The 18,326-nt window shown below is 32.0% G+C and overlaps 1 protein-coding gene across 11 annotated transcripts in view; it reads right to left on the bottom strand.

Moving 5' to 3' along the window:
* The window catches only part of unc-104 (kinesin family member unc-104), an 81,294-nt gene that overhangs the window by 38,377 nt on the left and 24,591 nt on the right, over positions 1 to 18,326 (bottom strand). For 4 of the 11 annotated variants that reach the window (XM_089237734.1, XM_089237736.1, XM_089237737.1 and 1 more), the window contains exons 9-24: positions 17,800 to 17,878; positions 17,492 to 17,570; positions 17,084 to 17,220; positions 13,704 to 13,733; positions 11,053 to 11,212; positions 10,419 to 10,494; positions 9,967 to 10,046; positions 8,470 to 8,561; positions 8,221 to 8,361; positions 8,018 to 8,056; positions 7,294 to 7,390; positions 6,359 to 6,431; positions 4,189 to 4,312; positions 3,684 to 3,838; positions 3,034 to 3,212; positions 1,055 to 1,213 (exon numbers count right to left, since the gene is read on the bottom strand). In XM_089237734.1, coding sequence (XP_089093860.1) covers positions 1,055 to 1,213; positions 3,034 to 3,212; positions 3,684 to 3,838; positions 4,189 to 4,312; positions 6,359 to 6,431; positions 7,294 to 7,390; positions 8,018 to 8,056; positions 8,221 to 8,361; positions 8,470 to 8,561; positions 9,967 to 10,046; positions 10,419 to 10,494; positions 11,053 to 11,212; positions 13,704 to 13,733; positions 17,084 to 17,220; positions 17,492 to 17,570; positions 17,800 to 17,878 — 1,700 coding nt within the window. The remainder of the gene's footprint in view (positions 1 to 1,054; positions 1,214 to 3,033; positions 3,213 to 3,683; positions 3,839 to 4,188; positions 4,313 to 6,358; positions 6,432 to 7,293; positions 7,391 to 8,017; positions 8,057 to 8,220; positions 8,362 to 8,469; positions 8,562 to 9,966; positions 10,047 to 10,418; positions 10,495 to 11,052; positions 11,213 to 13,703; positions 13,734 to 17,083; positions 17,221 to 17,491; positions 17,571 to 17,799; positions 17,879 to 18,326) is intronic. The other 7 variants (XM_089237743.1, XM_089237741.1, XM_089237742.1 and 4 more) reach the window with 3 other exon arrangements.

Raw genomic sequence — 18,326 nt, 5'->3', positions numbered from 1 at the left:
ACTAAATTTTATTTATAAACTAATCAATTAAAGCTTTTTGCAATGAATAAATAGTTAAAATGCATTTTACGGGATGGAGGGAGGGGGGTATTAACAAAATAAATTCAAGGGAGATGCAAACAACAGCATAAATTTGGTATCACCTGATGATAATGCTAACTAATATAACTCTTTACAACAACATTTTTTCTTGGTCCGCAGAGTATCATTGCATCAGGTTTCACTGTATTTGATAAATTGGATTTTTTTCATTTTGCGAATAGGTAGAACAGGAATGCAAAGAGATATAATACATAGAACTTCCGATGAAAATTACTTATTAGTGAATGTGAGGAAAATGCATGGAGGACATAATCAAAATAAGGGATAGAACAGTCTTGATGGATAAATTCATTGTTTACGTGCAATATTCTATTGTATATCATTGTTACAGTGTGTTATAAATGAATTAAATTAAATAACACACAAGAAATCTTATATTATCTTAATCAGACAAACCACTCAGTTTTTATTCTCTCTTGAGAAAATGGTAAAAAATGTGAGCAAAGGCTTGAGATTATAATTGAAATAGTCCTTCCTAAAAAAAGATGATATTTTGAAAGTTTACTGATTTCAGAAGTGACATCAAAAAAATAATGTAAAGGTGATTATTCAAAAGTCAACAGATATATATACTTAGTGATAATGCAAGAATTGGTACTATATGTACAATGTTCCATTGTTAAAATATTAAGCTTAGAAAATGTATTTTTTTAATTAACTTCTATGGGGGAAAACAATTGAAATAATGACAGTTTCTTGCATGAGTATCAGCACACCAAAGAAAAAGACAGAGAAACCAGCCTCAGCATCAATCAAGCAAGAATTAAACTTAAAAAAAAAACAAAAAAAAAACAGAACTGAAAAACAAAACGGAAAAATTAATAATATAGAAATCATAGGGATAGAAACTGGCTACAAAATAAAATAAATGAAATGCAAAAAAAAAAAACAGGATGATGCAAAGGAAGAAATTAATGTACTCAGAAAACAAGTTGGCAAAAATGAAACCAACCTGTTTCTCGATGGAAACAATGAGTTGATGCTGAGGCCAGCTGAAAGCCGCTGCTTTGCACAAGCTGGAAGGCACTGAAGAAAATCATCTTTACTCTCGGGAGTACCCGGAGATAGAAGGTCCTCATTGTATGTACTGCGCATTAACTCCAACCTATGTCTACAATTTATGACAGGAAATGTCCATTATCTAACACAAGCCACTAGTACTACTATTATATACTGAATTAAAACTCCAAAAGGTAAACATCAAGTTGATGTCCATGCACCATCCAAACGTTCTCTACATGCAAAATAAATCTACATTAACACATGCAGAAGTTATATTGAACACACTGTATCAGAGTTCTGTTAATGGAGAGCTATCAAAGACACATTCAAGGTTAGATTTTAACCTAACGACAGACATAACCCCAAAGACCACATGAAAATGGGTTGCGCTTTCCCCAAAAAAGAATAGGCAGTCTCTGAGAAGATCTCAATCTACAGGTACTTGTCTTGTATACATTCCATAGCACAAACTTTCAGCAATAAGAAAAAAATATATTTCTACTAATTTTGCACAAATATTTCGGGTTTAATTTATATTTGCGATATTATTCTAAATTTTAAAGAAACATCAGATCTAGAAAAAAAACAAGATTAAATTTAGATCTGACTTGGAAAAGCATTTTATCCCCACTTTTCATTTCAAAAAAAGAAAAATAGGAACACAAAAATAATATTCAGCTCAACAATTCTGAAAAACAAAACAAAACAAAGTTTTTCAAAATTAGCCAAAGTAGATAGAAAACTTCATTTTTTGAATTTGAACCTCCATTTTGGTCGAAAAAGCAGATTCAATGTGGGGACCATGTTTATAAGAAACGATAAGAATGTGACCTTTATAAAAAAATTACTCTGTTGCTATTATCAGTTAAAACTGTGGCTATTTTTCGAGTACTTTTTTCAAGGCCTAGGAATACCTGCATAGAAAAAATATGAAGAGCACGTACAAAAATATGAAAAATATACAACAAAGATAAAAATCCAATAAGCTGGAGGAAAGGCAAACTATACCAAAATGCAGGATTCCATATAACCATACTTTTTCTATTACAGGAAAAAAAGGAAAAGATACCTTGAAATCTGACCATGAAAATTTATTTATTTTGAAAACAAGATGAGACCAAAAACACATTAAAATGAACCGGAAATTAATAATACAAGAGAAAAATATCAATTTTCTAATTTTAATCTCATCATGGTGACTTTACATCAAGAAAAAGCTTAGGAATCTCTGGGTCTATATTTCATTTTTACAATTAATTTTTTAATATGTGATATCTTAAATAAGGTTAACATTAATATCAGTTGTCTAGTCAAGTATAGTGAAAATTTTGAAAAAATTTTAATTAAAGTTTCTGATAACCTGATTTTTGTTTCATTCCCCCATTTGATAGTCATTTACAAATACATGATCATATGTCTTGTTATTTCTGTCCAGCAGTCTTTCTAATAATTCCTCACATATATTTCAAAACTTTTACAATCTATTAAAAATTAGTTAACTACAACACACAATTTGAAAATACTGGTTTTCATATTCATTTCTCTGCAATCAGGATGATTTTGATCATGATTACTTATTTTTCATTTGCACACGTTCATTATTTTGAAACTGCTTGCTCGAAGCACATAAGACATTCTGACCTCTAAATAACTGAATGAAAAGTTTATATTTTGTTCAAAATGCAAAGGGTGGAATACTAACTTGAAGGAAAAAAAACCATATTTCATGGATAAAATAGTACAATGTATCCGTCTCCCCATCCTTAATCAGGGTTTGGTGAACTACAAATGTATGCAATTAAGAATCATGCATGGTTTTTGAGTGAGCTGCTGAAAATCATGCTCTAGTACACAAGATCATGCACACCTTTTGTAGGAATTAAAAAATATATAAATACTGGAGAAAAAAAGTGACATTTTCAGACTAACCTCAATTTTCCTAGAGTCCAGTAATGAGTGGCACCATTTTTGGTATCTTGAACTTCTACAGCAACTATTGTGCGTGGATATGGTCGATCCATGTCATCTTCCATATCTTGGTGACTTAGCATATCAGGTTGCAATGGGGAGTATAGTGTGTCGGTGAGTAAAACAAACTGAAACTGAACCTACATAAACGGAAAAAAAGTTTGTGTCATGTTCTCCATGCAATAAAGCAGTGATTTACAAAATATGAACTGTGAGAACAGTTAGGCTGGTTGTTAAGTGGAAGCTATTAAGAGTGATAACAAGTTGCAAATATGCATCCTGGTACTTACAGAAATCACAAGAATATTATCCATATACTGTGAATTGATCATAAATTTAAATTTGTGTGTCAATATTGGAAATATAAAATTGAAAACTTATTTTTCACTGAGCAAAACTGTCTTTCTGAATAAACCAAAGTCCAAATTTAATACCAGATGTTGAAAATTATACTTGATAAAAAATTTAAACCTGAAATACATTGTTTTTTTAGCAGAACAAAAAGTTAAGTAATTTTTCTGAATACTGTTGATAAAATTGATGCTTATGAAAAAAATATTAATTTTTTTATTGGTTTTTTTAAGTTTTATAAAATTTTCACAAGTACTTACTTTTTTCTTCAGCTCAACACTGATTGCATTGGCTTCCTTCAGAAAAATGGCATTTCCCCATAAGTCATCTCGCAACGATGTAAACTGATGATATTTCCACTTCAGGAATGCCCATTCAGCAAGCTGATATTGGTGATCTGTCCAAGGTGTATCTACTGTGAGAAAAAAGTATACACATTTTTTTTAGTTAATTTTATACATTACATCCAAATAAAAAATCAAACTGAATTTAAAAGGAATTGCAATAAAATAATCTGAAAATACAAACAGTCATGTATGAAACTATTCACTATGATTATGTTAACCGATGATATTAAATAAATTATGCTGTGCACAGTTATAGTATTTCTATAATTATCATTTAACCCTTCAAAACCAAGATATGACCAATTCAATAAAATAAAAATTGACTGAGAGTCTATAGTTATCATTGTAATTTTTAACTGATAAGATCAACATTGAAACTTTTTAGCCAGACAGAATTTAGCAATCACCATACACTTACTATATTCAGTTTCATCTTCAATCTGAGCTTCTAATTCATTGATGCAAGTAGAACTGTACATACTGGACATCAGTGACTGCTCTTCGACTTGACGTTGCAAACTTTCAATTTTTGCTTCGTAATTCTAAAAAAAAAAACAATAAAAATACACAGGTGCCTGATGAAGTAGTTGTTAACACAACATTTTCAAATGCAATCACTAATGAACCTGTGTCTCAAATAACAAAAAATAAGTATGAAGTTGAACTTTCAGTTAATTTTGGTATTCTTGAAGACAGGCAGGAATGAGCAATTATTAACAAAACTGAATTTGAATCTTTTTTTCTCAGCGGCAGTAAACCTTTTCTAGTAATTATTGCTACAAACATATAGAAACCCAAAGAAAAAAAATAAAGAAATACATAAGCACAGTGAATTACTTAGGACCCTAACTGCCAAACTTAAATATGATAAATGAATTCAAGAGATTTTGAAACATTATGTTCCACATAAGTTACATGCAAAATTCTTCCCGAACATGAGATCATGTTTCTAATGTCCTGGAATTGTACTTGAGTAAAAAATATATTATAAAAAAGACACAGAGATATTGCACACTAAACCGAATGTTTGCATAACCATATGTTATCAAAACTTTTTAGTATTCTCAAATAATATTATTATCTGTAACATTTGTCTCTGTAATCTAATGTAAACACAGGTGAGGCTGAACGGATAAGCTGAAAGTTTTCTTCAGCAGATGACCTTCAAAATTTACACATTTTTGCAAGCCAAAAAAATTGAAAGGATTAATTTTTTTAATCAATGTTTCCACTAGTGTCTGTCTTCCCCACACATGCAACTCCTAAAAACCATTAAATAACTCTTTTGACACTTTACTCATTTTATTTCTTTTCTCTTTAAATTAATTCTTATCATTCACTGAGCTAGAACATGGCAAACCATAATTATATATTTTTTCAAAATTTTACAAAAAAATAAATTTCCTAAACTATTAAATACTTTGTTGACCAAATGCACAAAAAATCTACCTCAGAACTCCGGGGGGGGGGGGGGGGGGGGAAGAAACATTCTCACTGAAAATGGTAAAATGGTAGCCAAGTTGACAGCAGCACCATCTTGTGAGCAAGGCAGGAACTAAAAACAACTCCAGAAAGCTCGCTAAGCCCAAATCAGTTTTATTCGAAATTTCACACGAAGATTGCCCTTCATTCTGTCCATTATTTGAGCAAATACTTTTTGTAGAACAACACTGAAATCCAGGAAAGTAAACAGATTTCTATTTCGAGGAAGAGTAAAATCTATCCAGCTATTCAATCCAAAATAAATTTCATACCCACTTACATGAACTAAGGTAAATTTAAAATGCACACACATTAAAAAAAGAAACACTAGATAAACACATAGATAAACATAGTTTGTGAATAGCCTGAACGGTGAGCAACAGTTGACCAACAAAAGTATGATGCTACATGTTACAGTTTCTACCTATGCTATGAATTGGCACACACACCACCTTCAAACTTATGTTTACTTCAAGCTGGCTGCTGGTTTCTCCATAAGAGAGAGAATATTCTTTCTCCTAGCTTTACTCTGTGTATATAGATGCTGAAGAATTATTAATAATTAATTATATAATATGATAATTAATAATGTAAATACAAATATCACGCCACAACAGGCAAATTGCCCAACGAAGTGGCTAACTTAACAACATCATGGATCCCCGAGCCATTTTTTGGAGGCCCTACCTACTATTGCTACACCACACATGCACCCCGCCAACACCCCCCCCCAGCGGAACCCCCAACGAATCGGTACATGCGGGAATGTGCGTGTACGTGTAGTGAAACCTGACGTGAAGTTTTTTGTTTCTCTGTAATGCTTGTTATGTGTAGTGCTGCCATCTGCCACCAGTTTTTCTAGCTATGAGTGAAGTGTTATGATTGAATGATTTATCGTTGTAGGACTGTTGCTCTCGGTGGCGAGACTTTTTAACGGGGAGATCGGCTCGCATTTGCACCTTGAAGTTGGGAACCACAGAAAACCAACTTCAGCTGACCAATTATATTAATTGATTTTACTTATGCACATATAATAGGCTATCACCATAGCAGGACATTCATATCCCACAATACATTTAATTACATAAAAATATGGGACTGCATACTTTTTTTTCCTGCTGGAAAAGTTGATCAGCCTCTTCTTTTTCCTTCTTGAATTGTTCCTCCATTGCACACAGTCTAATGGCAGAGAAATAAAGCATAAGTTGAAATGAAAATTGTTTTCATTCATATTGTTATAATTCATTACATACTTTTACATGATTTATTTTTTAAATATTTCAATTACATAATTCATTTTTCTAAGATAAAATATAGTTTCAAGCAATATTTGTTTCAAGAAAAATTTTCTGACCCTTCATTATAGACTTTATTAATTCAGTTATAGTATAGCAGGTTGTTTTTTTTTTTCTTTGTTTTTTTTTGACACTAAATAAAGTGTTCCAGACTCTGCCACGAAGCTGGGCTGGAAGAGATCTCGGCAACGGGATAAGTCCAGTGGCAAAGTTCTGGCGTTCATTCATTCATTCAGTATAGCAGGTTGCATTGCATTTGCTCAAGTTGGAAAATGTACAAAAGAGATCTTATTAAGATGTCTTATTTGCTAGTTCACCCGATGAGGCAACAAATACAGAAATTCATATTTTTTTTTGCTCATCCTCTTATTTAACATTCAATTTCACTTCACATTATCTACTCACTTCATTGTATCAATGCTTTTCATGATTTGCCTCAGAGCTTCAATGAAGCATTAGTTTTTTATTTTATTTATTGAATAAAAGAGAAACTTCCTAATTCACATCAAAAAATTATGAGATTCTTTTACACTGATGCTTTACCTACAATTTTTATAATTTCTCATAACTAGTTTCATGTGATTAAATTTTAAAATTAAAATCAATACAAAATTAAAACAGAAACGAGGTTTTCATCGCAAACTTTTCATTACTTGAAAAATAACAAAAAAGAGAAGCAAGCAAGTTTTTGCTTTCCCCAAAATTATTGTACTACATGAGAAATGATAAAGAACATTAAATAGTACTTTTTCTCCATGTCTATTTTTAGATCAATGCCTTGCTTCTCTAGCAGTTCCAGCTGTGCGAATGTCCAATCTACTAGTTCCCCTCCTCCTATATTATCTATACAAGAGAAAAGTAAATCTTATAAAATACCAATTTCTTTTTACTCCTATAAAAAATGTGTTCTATCAAATTCTAAATTTTATTAATTACATATGTAAACACACTATATACAGCACAAAAATGGTGATTCACAAATTCTACAACTGATGTGCTTTGTGAATAAATAAAAAAAGCTGTTGTAGAAGTATTCAAACGTTTCAATAGGTTTAATAGAACAAAATCACTACCAATGCATAAGAAAAAGAAATCTTGACCAGTAAAAACTGAAAAGGGTTTTTTTGTTTTTCAATAAAAATCACAAACATTAGAAAAATTTATATTTATTCTTAGATATTATGGGCTTAATAAAAATTACTGTGCTATACTATTACTACTTATGTTTTCTATAAGCTCAAACTTTGATACAAATTTAATTTTCTTATTTCCTGTTGTACATATTACTTTGTAAGGGGTTCGGTTTTAGCTGGAAATATTTCAGAGAGACCTTTCAGATGTCACATTAAAGAAGCTAATGTCAATGATACATAATGCACATAGTAAGTATGTGAGAGCAGCAATTCCCAATGCCAAAATTGTTAATCACCAAAACTGATAAATCATTACAAAATATTCAAAGGCACTTACTATTTGATGTTTCAATAAATGACTTCCTACTTTCCCGAGCTGCAGAAGAAAAAAAAAAACTCAGTGGTTTAAAATGTTTGCATAGTCAGTAACAAAATAACCATTTATTTTTTAATCAAATGAAATCTTTACATATCAGAAGCCAAAAATTTGATCATGCAACTAGAGTCATGGAAATTTAATTTGAAGTTATAAAAGCAAACCTTGCTCAGGATGCTGAAATCTGAAGACATGATATTTCCCAAGAATAACACGAGAACCAGTTTGCAACACAGTTTTCTCGCTGACTTCTCTACCATTCACATAACACAGGGCATTGGTAAAAGGCAGCAAATTTACCATTCCTGATAAAAGATAAATAGCAAAATTCAATAAATTTCTCCTTTTAATAAATTAAGACTAATTTGAGGTGAGAATTTATCATTCACTGTAAATATTTGAAGCAAACATACCATCAGCACTTTCAAACAAACAGTGTTCATTCAAAATGTGAGAGCCAGTTAGCTTGATGTCCTGAGGAACATTCGCATCTGGTCTGCCAACACTGAAAAATGAGCAAAATTTTAACCCATAAGCATCTTCTAATATCGAAGCAACTTGATTGCTGTACAGAAGCATCTTTGAAATACAAACTAAAAAAAATTTAATGTATTCTATCCATATAATTGGTTGAACTGTGAAGAGTAAAAATGTTGCCAATGGTAATTGCAATGTTACAGTAAAGTGAATTAATGAAATCAAATATATTTTTTTTCATTTTGCTTATCATTATTTTTATTTTCAAGTGAAACATTATAAGAAACAAGTTTAGAAAGAGCACACACAAGGTACTAAAAAATTTTAATATCTCAAGTCAAAAAACTTGTTAGAGATATAAGGGGTGTTTGGAAGTTGTTAAGAAAAAATTGAAGGGGTGACAGTACCCATCAAAACAAACAATATTTACAATGAAACCTATGGTTGCAATCCATTGTGTTAAAATAAGCCAAAGTGAACTGCCCATGTTGAAGTTTTAAAAAGAAAAAAATGCATAATAAAATCATAATAAAAATAATGTTAATAAAATCATAATAAAAATAATGTTAATAAAATCATAATAAAAATAATGTTAATAAAATCATAATAAAAATAATGTTAATAAAATCATAATAAAAATAATGTTAATAAAATCATAATAAAAATAATGTTAATAAAATCATAAATTGCACAATCTCATGCAGCTCAGCAGAAGACTCAAAGGAAATGCTCAAAGTAAAGTCCAAGGGTGGTATTACATAGGTTACATCATTGAATGAAAGACTGTCGCATCCTCTCAAAGACCCCCTGGTGTTGTATTGATCTTGCTTGCTATAACAAGGATTCTTGCGACGAGATCTACAGCAGAGTATACAGGCATCTCATACACCAATGCTTTTGTGTGCCTCACGAAAGGAAGTCTGTGGATTTAGGTTCTGTGAGCGAAGATGTGATGTTTTTAAAAAATCAAGTTTGTCTTCACCTTTCATTAGCCAATCAGCTGCAACTGACTATGCTGCTGCTTCTTGCTAGAAATTTGTATATATAGTGAATGATTGGCAGTTATTTTCTGGAGAAGTGCTGCTTCTCTGGCAGAACAGAAATGACATCAGAAGTGAGGACCTGTGATTGTTAGACATGTTTCTAAGTTTAACTTTCCTACACTCTAAGAGGATTATGATTGTAGGTTCCTTCCATTGTATAAATATTGTTCGTCTGGATGGGTACTAACAACCTTGTTATTTTCCTAAATAGTATATAAACACCTCTTGTATATATATCTCATATTTCACAAGTGAAGAATAAAAGCTTTAGGTAGATCCAATAAAACAAAATCAATACAATAAGGTAAGTATTTTTATTCGTTGGAAGTGGGGGGAGGGGTTAATTAAAGCAATACAATGTCTAAGCTTTGTTGAAAAAAAAATGCTAACCGTGTTGTGCCACTCTTGATGTAATATATTAAACATTCTGACATCAATGGATCTTCATTCAAGTTTACCAGATGTGGAGTCTGTCAATAAAGTACATGAAAAAACTGTTAATCAACAAAAAGAAGAAAAAAAAACAACTATCAACTTAAGATCATAAACTTATAGTTAGCCCCTACAAATAGCTTCATTTAAACACATTTTATCCCCATTTAAAGATTTACTAATTCAGAAAAAAATAAAACTCTGACACTTTTTCATGATGGAATAACTGATTAAAAAAATTAATCAAAGTAATAACAGCCTCAATAATAAAGCATTTGTGAACTGCTCTACCTTTTTTCTTTTTTTCTTTTTTTTTTTTGCACAAACTGCAAGTTGAAAGCAAATAGTTACATTTCCCTGCATGATTTTCTTCTTTAAATTAAAAAAGAAAAAAGAAAAAACACAAAAACCTTTTTGGGTGAGAATACTCCAACAGTATCACCATCTTCTCGCAGCGCTACACCCATTTCTGCAAATACTGCTTCTCTATAAAATATTAAGGGGGAAAGATTGAAAATCTTTAACAATAAGCATAACTACATGGTATCTGTAGCACAAGAGCTTATGTTCACTACCAGAATCTTGGAGGAAAATTGATGATGACAGAGCACATTTGATTGTTCTAATATTACACCAATCTTTTTACAGCACAATTGGTACAAACAATTATCATAAGCCATTAATATTTTTCTTGTCTTATATTTTTGATGATTGGTTCCCATAAAAAAATCTGGGAATCACATATCATGTTAGACACTTGGTAGCAAAGGTTTTAACAAAGACATTTCATTTGAACTAGCAAAGTTTAGCAAAGCTGTCCATAAATTTTGCAATAAAAATTCCATCCCTTATTGATAATTACATAAAATTTTCAAATAAAATACTATACAAACCCCAGTGGGGTAAAAAAACAAACTTTCCAGAGATTTTTTAAGGCTTTGGTAAAAGTCTATCACATTCCTGATACATACATATAATTCTGAACTTTTTTTAAAAAATTCTTTTAAGGTGGAAAAAAATTCTGAAAGAAACTATAAATATTACCTCTGTAATCTAATTGCTTCAGTCTTTTTGAGCTTCTCCTCCCAAGTTTCGTTGAGCTCTGCAATCAATTTTTCTGATTCCTGCAACTGTTCAATTACATCTTCACCACTTGAATGTTGCTTTTTCCGATTGCCTTTTGAAGGAGAGGACTTGTTCTCGACTGGTGCATAAAAAGAAAAAGAGAGAAATTTGAGAAAAAGACAAAACCTTTTTACACGTCTTCCGATCATTTCATCACGTTTTCTGGAATTCAATGAAATATTTGTAGATAATTTGTAGTTTTTTTCCAGGGGGAAGCATAAAAAAAAAAACATGCTCGTGCAAGGGAAGATTACAAATGGGGGAATGCTGAATTCTGATGGAATAATGAAAAAATACAAAACCATTCATATTAATGAGGAATCAGAGATCTAAAAAATTAAATTCACACAAATACATGCTTTCCCCCTTTAATTATATATGAGAGTTTGAATTTTCATAAAATTTATAAATCATTAAATATAAAAAATATGAACCACACATGCACATAAAGATGTAATTGCTTCATAATTCATTAACTTTTCAGCACAAAACATATACATCAGGGCTTGACAAATCAGGAAAACATTTAAGCACCAGCAAAATTTCTTAGAGAACCAAGTATTTTCCCCCCAGACAAAATTGATCCAAAACAGTGTATTCTTTGACTTCTATGAGAATTAGGGACCTCTTTCCCTGCAAGCAGACAGGCTGACGTAATTTCAGAAACATTTGTGGTCCTGAGGCTTCAATTCAGTTACCAAGCATAAAAAAAAATTAGGTGCCAATCTCAAATTTTTAGTTGCCATGGCGACTGTGATTTGAAAGAGATATATAATATATAAATATGAAATAAACTTGAAAAATATTTATGAAAAGAAATGTGAGAAATTGCAATATATGCTAACTTGTTTGAGATACAAACTTTAAAGTTTATGTTTTATGCAGTGACATGGAGATGTTTGTAACAAGAATAAACATAAAGGAAGTAATCAGATGAACCAGAACCACTAGAATTTAACGGCGGTCAAAACCATGAAATCATTCACAACCTTTCTAAATTTCACCTTCGCAAATGGAAGTTATGTGTGTGTGTGGGTGAGTTAATATCAAGTAAGGAATGCTGTGTGTTTAACAAGTTTACTGCCCCATATTTTATTCATATCCAAATTCCTTCATTCATTTAATTTTTGATTCCATTAAATAATGGTGACTGATAGCTGGATAAATCTGTATTAACAAATATAGAATTTTTTTCAAGCGCTTGGGTATAAATACTATTTCAATAATACTTAATATCTAGATGTTCAGACTATGAAATTTTGATAGCCCATCAGAGATTAAAAGCAGAGAAAAAAAGTCTTAAAACAATGGTGAATATTTGAATACATATGACCAGGGCCATAACTAGGATTTTTGCCACCCCCACAACTTTAAAATTCAATAATTTTTAATGGTGTTCTTTGTTTCCACCCAAAATTGCCGCCCCACCCCGCTCCAGTTACGACCCTGCATATGACAAAGTGCTAACTTTCCGAAAATATATACATTTTGGCTTCCATTAATTAATAAAAAAAAATCACATAATATTTTACTTATTCAATTTTGATTTTCATCTAATTGGTAATATTTATTGATATAGCACAATTATCTGAAGATAAACAGGTTATATTTCTTTTACTATTTGGCTATAAAATGGTTCACGATTGAAAAACAACAAAAATTAAATTTAAAAAATAAATGCATAAAAAACAAAGAACTGAAAATTTATTTTTACAGACACTTCAGTTTTATACTTATCATCAACTGAAAAATTGTCTGTTCTTTCCATCACAAAACAAAAATTCTCTATTTTAAAAAGTTACCAGATCACATAAGCCTAAAAATTTCATAATAATCCTCATACACTTTGTAAAATAAATACACAAATGGCTCAATGTGCATGCTAGAGAGAGAACGATGATATTTAAAATGGCCAAGCAAAGAAGGCATATATTAGTCTTAACTATAGCTGCCAACCTTAAAGAAAATAAATGTTGAAGAAGGTAACACAGCCACCTAATACAATTTTCCTTAAAAGCACATCTCAATTGTATTGCTATTGGAATCATATATTCAATGTCATTGAAAATTTTGATTGCCATACTAAAATTTAACATAAACATCACTCTTTTTGAAAGAAAGATAGAGATGGGATTTCCAGAAATTGTTGTATTATACTAGTGAAAAATCCATCATTTCACAACCCAGTTTCACTTTAATTAATGCTTGAAAGATTGCAAAGGTTGGCAACTAGACATAAGCAGCCTAACTAAATGAACAAACCTATAAAGCAGCAATGATAAAAAAAACAATAAAATGACGATGGTGAATGATGTTTTATAGTGAATAGCTGACAGCCTAGCTTGGCTTATTATGTTCACAAGCTTATCACTGTAACATTAAAAATATGTGCTTGAAATCAAGAGCTGATCAGACATACACACACACACATTAGTATCTTGAAATATGTGTATACTTGATTTCATGCTAAAATTGAACTGAAGCGCAAGTTCATTAGAAAGGAAGAGGAGGTGAAGCACATCTATAAATGGCTAGCAAAACCAAAACTCACTGCCAAGGATTCAACTTACTCGTTTTTAAGTTCTCGTTTCCGAGGCGGGCTATTCAAGGTCACATAGGGGAAGGAAAACAGGTAGAAAAAATGTAAGTTGAAATAGAATATTTATAAGGAAAAATAAGTTACTTTAAACTCAAAAGAATTTTTACACAAAAATGAAATTCATAAAATGAATCTTTTAATTTGGTACTACCATACATTTTATCTTATAATATAATTGTGGGCATTTTCATTATTCAAGTGCCTGTAAAACATAAGTGAATAGAGATTACAGCAAAATAGAAATGAAAAACTTTAATAGAAAGAAAGATGGGAAGTTGAAGAGTTCCTGATTCAATATTGTGATCTAAATTTAGATGATAAAACTATGAAGTCCACTGAGTTGAATCAAGGGATTTAAATTGTCGGATATCACTTTTCCAAACTTTCTGTGAAAATCGAAGGATTTGATCTGACTGCGAATACCAGGCTTTGTAATTTTGAAACAATATTCCTACAACACCCTGCCTGTATCATGCAAACTAAAAGTTACTGGATTTTCAGTGAAAAATGCCCAGTCATTTAATTTAATATCACTGAATTATTCCAGTGGGTCTATACTGTGATCAGAATACCAAGCATAACTGATTTTTGGGAGGCTACAAATAGAAGCCGGAGGAAAAAACTAAAGAAACTTTTCCGATGACTTGGAGATGAAATCTATAAAGGCTTTTTTTATTCAAATTGAGCACAATTCTAGTCTACTGCCATGGGCAATTTAATACTGATTGAGTTGTGTCGAAAGTGTGTGTGTGTGGATAACTAACAATCTAAATGTGTATCTAGTGTTGTGTCTTGAATGTCCTGTGCTGCCATTTATCTATTCTATAATATAAAATCACAAACAAACTCGAAAAGGGCCTGTTGCTAAGCAACCGAGTGACGGAAGTGGGTGAAATTTTTGAGTGACGGAAATCTGTTACGGAAGTGGGTTCGATTCATATATCGATATTCACATTCATATATCGTACATTCATATTCATATATTCATATATCGATATGATATCATATATCATATATCGATATTGGGTCGATATTCACATATCGGGACCATGTTATGTGCATGTACCAAGAGGCTCCTACATCCTACAGCAGAGCCCTTAGGCTGGAATTTAGATTTCGAGCCCCCAAACCAGCTTTTCAGGGGGCCCCTCTGTGATTAATTTATAGTGTGAAAAATCAAAAAGTGATAAGAATCGTTGTGGCCCCTGTCAGCCCTTCCTTTGTGGGGGGGGGGGGAAGGTCCATGCCGAGAGGTATATATATGTATAATATACACACACAACAGCAGTGCTCCCAACACAGGGTCGGGGTACCCGGGGAAGATTTCACGTATAAGTAAAAAGTTTTCATTTCCAGGGGCCCTTGATGGATCTCATTGTTTTCTTGCTGCTTTAACGTTGAAAAATTTCGATAGCGGAAGCAAAAGATATATCCAGTCTGGGGCCCCACCAAAAGTATGCGAATTGGTGTCCCGGGTAATTGGTTGGGGGGGTCCTGGATTTTATTCGTTGGTAAAACGAATACAAATGAAAATTTTTCATGGCACTCGCACCGGGGGATGACCGACAAGCTTCCAAGTCGGGGGCCCCATGTTTACAGGTTTCATTTTGGGGCCCTGGATTTTATTCGTTGGTAAAACGAATACAAATGAAAATTTTTCATGGCACTCGCACCGGGGGATGACCGACAAGCTTCCAAGTCGGGGGGCCCCATATTTACAGGTTTGATTTTGGGGGCCCTGGATGAATCTCATTCTTTTCTGTTGTAGAATTTGCCACAGCCGAAACCCGAGATATAGCCAGTCTGGGGCCCCACTAAAAATCTGAGTATTGTGTCCCCGCTACTGGATGTGGGGCCCTGGATTTTATTCGTTGCAAAATTGATAAAAATGAAAAATTCTCACAGGGGGGTGTCCGACAAGCTTGCAGGTCAGGGCTTCATGGAAATGTTGGCAGGTTGTAATTCGGTGCCCCTGAATGTATCTCATTGATTTTTGTGGTTTAACATTGTAAAATTTGCAACACTTCGGTAGCCCAAGATATATCCAGTGTGGGGCCCCACTGAAATTCAGCGAATTGAATCTGGGGACCCCCATGGGGAAGTTTTTTGGGGATACTTGATGAATCTCATTTGTTTTTTGTTGCTTTATTATTATTTTCATTAAAATTCGCTTCTTCAGTAGGCTGGTGCTTTCACACGTCCCTTTCCCCTTTTCCATAGCACGCTGATGAAGTGGGACGAAATAAACAAGATATGTCCGGGAGAGAAGTGGGGGGGGGGGTTGGCCGCCCCCCCCCCTAGTATTTATATAATTGTGACTGAAGTGTAATGATTGAATATATGTACCATTGTAGGCATGTTGCTTTCTGTGATGAGACTTTTTAAAGGGGAGATTGGCTTGCATGCACCTGGTGCCGGTAATCTAAAGGCTTAGGGGACAGCTTGCATTTTTAAAGACTTATGTGGTCATAGTTTCATCCCCTGAAATTTGATAATATTGTGCCAATCTTGAAAAAATTCCATCTGAAATGATGCCCAATGTTGGCAAGGTAACTGGTCACTGACTGCCAATGTAATCCATTTTGACCAAATAGAGGGGAAAGTTCTTGTCTTTAAACATGTGCAGTTTATTTCTTTTCACGAATCTAGAATTTCTGCCTACATTATAAAAACTATTCAAATGGTTTTTATAAGTGTCTAAAATTACTAAATATTTTATATGTATCTGTATTCAAAATTGTACCCCTAAATTAACAAAAAAATTGATTTACATGCTTATTCGATTGTCTGCCCGGCCTATCTCACAACTTTAGGGGATAATGGTATATTTCTCTTCAAACCCTGTTATCTACTCTTCTGTGCTGTTTGACATGCATGATACATCATAGATGGTAGGCCCCCCATTTGCGGCACATAGCATTTCTTCTCATGCTACATATAAAAAAATTGTATACATGTGTCACACATAATTTTAATTTACCAACTGCACACTACCTTGGTCCATTGCCACAGAAGCAATTCAGAAACAATTTATTACATTGTTTCTAATTCCTGCGTCAGAACTAAATTTTTCCCTATGCATGTATGAAAGTGCTATACTTGTTATGTGCTAAGTGTTGGCATGCATTATTAATGGGAATAAATAAAATCAGACTGACAGATTTTGTTTATATTTGTTTATTAATTTTTTTTCCCTGTATATAATTTGAATGTTGTAAGCCTGCTGACTGCTGTTGTTAAATATTTTCCAAGGGAAGACTAGATCACATTTGCACCTCTAAGTTGTAAAACCCCAGATAACCAACTTCAGCTGATCAATAAATTAAGGAAATAAAAAAGTTTTCAACTTACAGTCAGCATCAATTCCTTCTGCTCGTAGCATAGCCTTTAATCGTTCAATTTCATCTTTGAGCTCTCTAATTAGTTTAGCATTAGCATCTTCATTAACAACAGCTTTGCAAACAATCTGTTTCGCTCTGTCTGCATATCTGAAAATCAGGGAATTTATGTTGAATGAGCACGAGTGAAAAAAAATTTATAAAAATATGCAAGATTATTTAAATCAATTATGATTTCAATAAAATAAAAAATTTACATATAGAAAATAAAAGGAAGGCTCTGTACAGAGATATTTATATACGTATTTAATAATACATTTTAAAAAACACTTATGTTTAATTTATTTAAAATACATAATCTAATATTAAAAAAATATGTATAATATTTAGGTTTCTTATATTTTGTAGAGTAAAAACTCACCTTAATGTGCTCAAGGTTTCTTCATAGTTTATATCTGCAGGGCTTATAGCAGCAATCATTGCTGTTTTTGAGTTTCCACCTGGAATTAAAATTCAGACATTAACATTTAAATATACTAAGTTGGTTCAAAGCATTAAATAGAAGTATATAATTTAATTTTATTTAGGTTTTAAATTAAAACTTAAATGAAATAAAATGATTAATAAAAAAATTATTTAATTTTTTGAAAAGACATAACATTTAATGACTATTAAATTAGTTTGAAATTCAGAGGTTAACATCCATGTATATTCACATGAAAGAATTACCCAAGTTTTCTCGTAAAAGCCATGTCAAAACAGATTCTCGATACGGAATAAAATCAGCTTTCTTTTTTTTCTTTGTAGCCTGCATAATATAAAATACGTAGATCATATGAAAAGCATGGATAAACTTTCATTTCATTCTACAATTTCCACAGTCACGAACTCTACTAAACACTAATTATTCATATCACAGTTACAAAGAGGAATTGGGAAAATCAAAAACTATCAAAATACTTACAGCCTTCAAAGTGTGCATAAAAAATAGAAAAAAAAAATGTTGTAATGAGAATGGTAAGAAAAAATTAACATAACTTTTAATTTCAAATTACTATAACACATTATTATTGAGAATGTTTCAAACTAGGAAACTGACACTCAAGTTTGATATTTTCAGTGGAAAAACTTCACGCTCAGTCATAAATACACTGTTTATACTTTTGTTAAAGCAGAACACATTTGCTTAGAAATTTGTTGCTACATTAGAGGGTGGAGTATCAGTTTTTCAGGGAAAAAATCCAACTGAAGTTTCA

This window comes from Pholcus phalangioides, unplaced genomic scaffold, assembly GCF_987345545.1.
Source record: "Pholcus phalangioides strain wild (caught in Gottingen) unplaced genomic scaffold, Ppha-v1.0 ptg000010l_1, whole genome shotgun sequence".
Classification (NCBI taxonomy): Eukaryota; Metazoa; Arthropoda; class Arachnida; order Araneae; family Pholcidae; genus Pholcus; species Pholcus phalangioides.
Note: the sequence above shows the minus strand (reverse complement) of the source record. Positions and strands in the feature narration are given on the sequence as shown.